At 55.3% G+C, this 4,419-nt stretch overlaps 1 protein-coding gene across 1 annotated transcript; it reads right to left on the reverse strand.

The window, feature by feature from the left end:
* Window positions 1-542: 542 nt before the first annotated feature.
* On the reverse strand, window positions 543-1,638 carry LOC123403915 (protein GDAP2 homolog). The gene is made up of 3 exons (XM_045097827.1): window positions 1,478-1,638; window positions 1,111-1,384; window positions 543-1,016 (listed from the first exon to the last, which is right to left on the reverse strand). Exons 1-3 carry the CDS (start codon window positions 1,602-1,604, stop codon window positions 797-799), a joined length of 621 nt encoding a protein of 206 aa, XP_044953762.1. The 5' UTR covers window positions 1,605-1,638; the 3' UTR covers window positions 543-796.
* Between the last annotated feature and the right edge of the window lie 2,781 nt (window positions 1,639-4,419).

The raw sequence follows: 4,419 nt of genomic DNA on the forward strand, positions 1-4,419 counted from the left end.
GTAATTTTGGTCAGCTTTAGGGATAAATTTAATGGCGTATGGCAGAAGCGATCCTTTGCTTTATTAGTAGGTAAGATAAAATAGATATAAATATAGATATGGTTGTGTGACCAACTTACCATGGTCGTACCAAGCTTTTACAATTCCTGCCTTGTTTCTTATATCTTCATTTTTAAAGAACAATGCTCTTAGAACATGTACAATAATAATATATGGATACAGATATCTTACGACAAAAAATAATTTAAATTATTTATATTGATTTTCTATTTCCAATGCAAGCTATCATCAGTGCGCCTTATCAAAGAATAAAAAATAAAGATTAATACACATGCATCTTTAAAATGATAATATGCATTACAGATGTAGTATCATATACATGACATTTTTTCCGTCACAGTTTAGAAAGCATACATGTGTACCTAGATCGTCAATTTAACTTATATAAAATATATTTTTTAACATAAAAAATATATAATTAAAAAATAATGTATCTAAATTTTTTAATGATATATTTTTTGTTAAATATGCGTCTCATTAAGTTGATCAAATTAACGATCTAGATACATGTGTCAGACTTGTAAACTAAGAGAGAGGGAGATACTCCCCATTACAACCAGTCTTAGTTGCAGAAAGCAATATCCGGGCCGCAAATTATTTTGAATTATCGGACTCTTTATTGTATTTTACAGTATTACTTCCACTATTACTAATATGTACAGATTACAAACAAACATCAAGAGGCCTGCTAATCTACAACCGGACGCAGCTGGGGGCTATCACTTGGTGCCGGACGCTAGGAGCACCGCAGCGAGCGTAGGGACGCCGGTGTGTCCATGGACGCGGCGTCGAACACGGAACAGCGGTCGGCGGCCTCGATTCCGTAGTCCATGAGCGGGCGGCGCTCGAGCTCGTCGTCGTGCTGGCGTGCGCACTCCGGGACCTCGAGCTCCCCCTTGTCCATGTGCGCCCACAGGTACTCGAGCCTGCTCATGTACCTCAGCTTCTCGTACAACCTGCAAGTCAAGATTTAATTTCCAGTTCCAGCGAACAGCACCAGTGCCAAACACTGAACCGGGTCATGGCTGATCAGCCGCGTTACACACATACCCGGAGCTGAAGAGGAACCGGCCGAAGGTCGCGAAGAAGAGCCGGGCCTGGATGCCGGGGTGCACGAAGTAGACGGCGCGCAGCCTCTCCTTGGCCACGGCCGGCAGGCACTCGTACGCCGCGCGGATGGCGCCCAGGCCCGGGAAGTTGTCGCCGCGGTCGACGAGGGAGTGCATGTACACGACCACGAACTCCCGCTCCCCGACCTCCGGGAGCACCCGCTTCCGCAGGTGCGCCTTCAGCGCCTCCTCCGCCAGCCCGCCCAGCGCGCGCGCTGCGTCACGCAGAGACGGAAACCCTGTCAGTCACCTTTCGCGCGAACATGTTCGATAGGAGACCAGGCCGCTACGGGCTAACCAAATCTTACCGGGGAAGTACTTGCCGACGATCCTGACGACGGCGCGGCCCGCTTTGTCGCCCCCATGCACGGTGATCGCCCGGCTGCGCTCCAGCAGCAGCTCCGGCTCCGTCGTGACGTCAACGGTACCCGCCATGATGTTTGATGTGTGTTTGTGCGTGCGCGCGCCTAACTGCAGAGCTCGGAGCAGAGAGGTGAGCCTTTTAAATGGCGATCCGATGCGAGTGGGCTGACGCAGGACGGTGGTATGGCGCGGCGCGTGGGGCTGCGGTGGGCTGGTTTCCTGGGCCGTTGGGGGATGGGCGTGAGCGGTGGACGAGGCGATGCGGGATCCCGGCAGCATATGCGGGGAATATTTTAGTTGGCGGATGGAGTGGAGTGGATTGGCGCCGCCTTGGGAGTTCCACGCGTTTGTGTGTGCCGGTCTGCGCCTCGTGATCAAGTTAAGGAATCGTGATCAAATTCATCTGCTTTGCATTTGTCGGAGTAAGGGCGACCCTAAATGAACGTCCGGTTTGATCGAATTTTATTCGTTTGAAGCCATAATGAATTTGTTCATGTCCGTCTTTGTTCGTTGGGTCGTGCATGCGTCTACCGTGCGGCCGTACCTTAAATCATGTCCGTGTTGGACGTAATTAAAAAAATAACAGAACTTAAATAAAAAGTAAATAAACATAGTTAAAAAAACTTAAAACATAATATTAAGGGTCACGACCACAAAACGGTCCAGTTTTAACGTAGTTGACATAATTAACATGAAAAAAACGCCCGTCGATGCCGTGGCCGTCGTCGTCGCTGACGAGGTCGACGTAGACCGACGGCATCTAGAGGTGGGCGAGCGGTCCGTGGTGCGCGGGGGCGGGCTGGAAGCTGGCAGGTGACTGCAGCACCTCCTTCCGTGGCGAGCCGTCCCGCTCCGGTGACCGCGGCGGCGTGGGGCACCAGTTCACGCCCCCCACTGCGTGCCCCATCTCCGGCGCCGTGCACGACCAACTCCACTGCTGGCCCACCAGATCCGGAGGGAACGCGACCACCGGGGCGTCCTCCATCATCTCGGGGATGGCGACGTCGCTGGCCGTAGAGAGGGCCATCACGTCCTCTAGGCCCGGCCATTGGTGTTCATCATGCGTGAGCATGGAGTCCTCCATGACACGCTGCATGAGCTGGGCCTCCTCCTGCGTTGTCATGCGAGGAGGTGGAGGTGGTGACGGAGACGGGGAAGGCGACGGTGTGGGCGTGAGGCCGCGCACCCATGTACGCCCGCGCACGTCCCATGCCCGCCGCGGCCCGACACTGTGCCGGTGAAGTACGAGGCGCGCCGCACGTCGTGCTCGTCCCTGGGCCACATATCCCAGAGGGTGGAGTCGGCGGCGTACCTGTCGTCGTAGTACAGGTCGTCGGGAAGGAGGCGGCGGCGGCGCTCGATCTCGTCGCGGCGCGCACGACCGCTCGTCGGCACCGGCGGGATCGGGACCCGGTCGGCGGAGAGGTGCTAGTTGTTGGGGAGGTGGACGTCGCTCCACGGAACCGGCGTCCTCATCTCCCAGTAGCGCCGGCATACCTCAGCGTTGAGGTACTGTCGGTCGCGCTGGTCGGCGGGCCTAGGGCCGATGGTGAAGGGAGCAGGCGCGGCAGCCCGGTGCGATGGCGATGCAGCCTCCTCCTTCACGGGGGCGCGGCGGTGTTCCGACGAGGAGCCAGCCTTGCGGTCGTGGTTCCCCTTGCGGTCGTAGTTCGAGAGCCCCATGGCTGCGAGGTGGCCGACCGGCGAGTTCGAGGAGGCTAGGGTTTGGGTGTCGGGTTTCGAGGAGGCCGGGGGGTGGTGATGGGAAGTGTGGACGACGACCGGTCCACGACTTCCCCATTTAAGAAGGATCGCGACCGTTCCCTGGGCGGATGACAGGCGGGCCCGGCCGCTCGTGCGCATTGATGTGGGCGGGTGGGAGGTAGTTGGCCTCCTGCCACGCGGCCCCGACGCGGACGAGCAATGCGTCCGTTTGCTGTCCGCCGCGACCCAAACTCCGCGCAAGTTTTTGCTTGAAATGGGGTGCCCCGGACACAAAACGGACAAGATTGGTCCGGGCCGTCTCGCGTTGGGCCGACCGGGGCCGACCGGTTTGTCCCTTTTACCCCAAACGGACGGGACCTGACAGGATGGGGTCGCGCGGTGGAGTTGGCCTAACTGTATGTGGGGTACTTCCCTCATTTTTCTTAAGGGTTTGTTTGGCATATAGACATACCCAAGATAATAATACATCAATATATATGAAAAAGGGATTTTTCTTCTTCTGAAAAGGCATTATGCCATATATTACATATCACATGTAGAGGTGACCAAACTGGTCGGCACAGCCCAACCCGGTCTGTGTGTGCGAGGCATGACACGGCCCATAGAGCGACTCATAGACGGCCATAGAGCGACTCATAGACGTGCTGACCGGGACCTTCTATTAGGAATTTTCTATACGACGCTCATGTTAAAATCTGTGATGGGCGTTAGGCCCATAAAAGAATTTTAGAAATCTCTAAGGGCCTATGTAGATGGTGGCGTGAGAAGGTGATGGTGGGAAGTTTAGTCCCACCCTGCTAGTGGAGAAGAAGTTGGACCCCTTTATAAGGGTCTTTCTTCTACACGCTATTGGAGAGGGAGAAGAGAAGAGGCCCTCGCGCACTCCTCCTCCGCCGCCCGCCTCGCCTTGACGCGGGAATGAGCCGAGCCGATCTCATACCTACGCGCTTATTTTTGCCGGTTAGGAACGGAGAATATGTAACGGGTGCGCCACGATCTGAGAGGTTGGATCGTGGGCTGTTACCGACTCGGACGTGGGTTCAACCCACGTCTCTCCACCCGGCCGCCTATATAAGGAGGACCAACGCCAGTCCTAGCCGTCACGAGATCAGATCACCCCTGCCTCACGCGCTCGTTCCTTTGCTGCTGCTGCCGCCGGCGA

This window comes from Hordeum vulgare, chromosome 6H, assembly GCF_904849725.1.
Source record: "Hordeum vulgare subsp. vulgare chromosome 6H, MorexV3_pseudomolecules_assembly, whole genome shotgun sequence".
Lineage (NCBI taxonomy): Eukaryota > Viridiplantae > Streptophyta > Magnoliopsida > Poales > Poaceae > Hordeum > Hordeum vulgare.

Bases quoted from the DNA above. Each gene is read 5' to 3' on its own strand.
- LOC123403915 (XM_045097827.1), bottom strand. From the start codon at position 1,604: ATGGCGGGTACCGTTGACGTCACGACGGAGCCGGAGCTGCTGCTGGAG. The intron at 1,385-1,477 runs GTAAGATTTGGT...TGCGTGACGCAG, and splicing joins CGTCGGCAAGTACTTCCCCG to CGCGCGCGCTGGGCGGGCTG. The intron at 1,017-1,110 runs GTATGTGTGTAA...CTTGACTTGCAG, and splicing joins CGGTTCCTCTTCAGCTCCGG to GTTGTACGAGAAGCTGAGGT.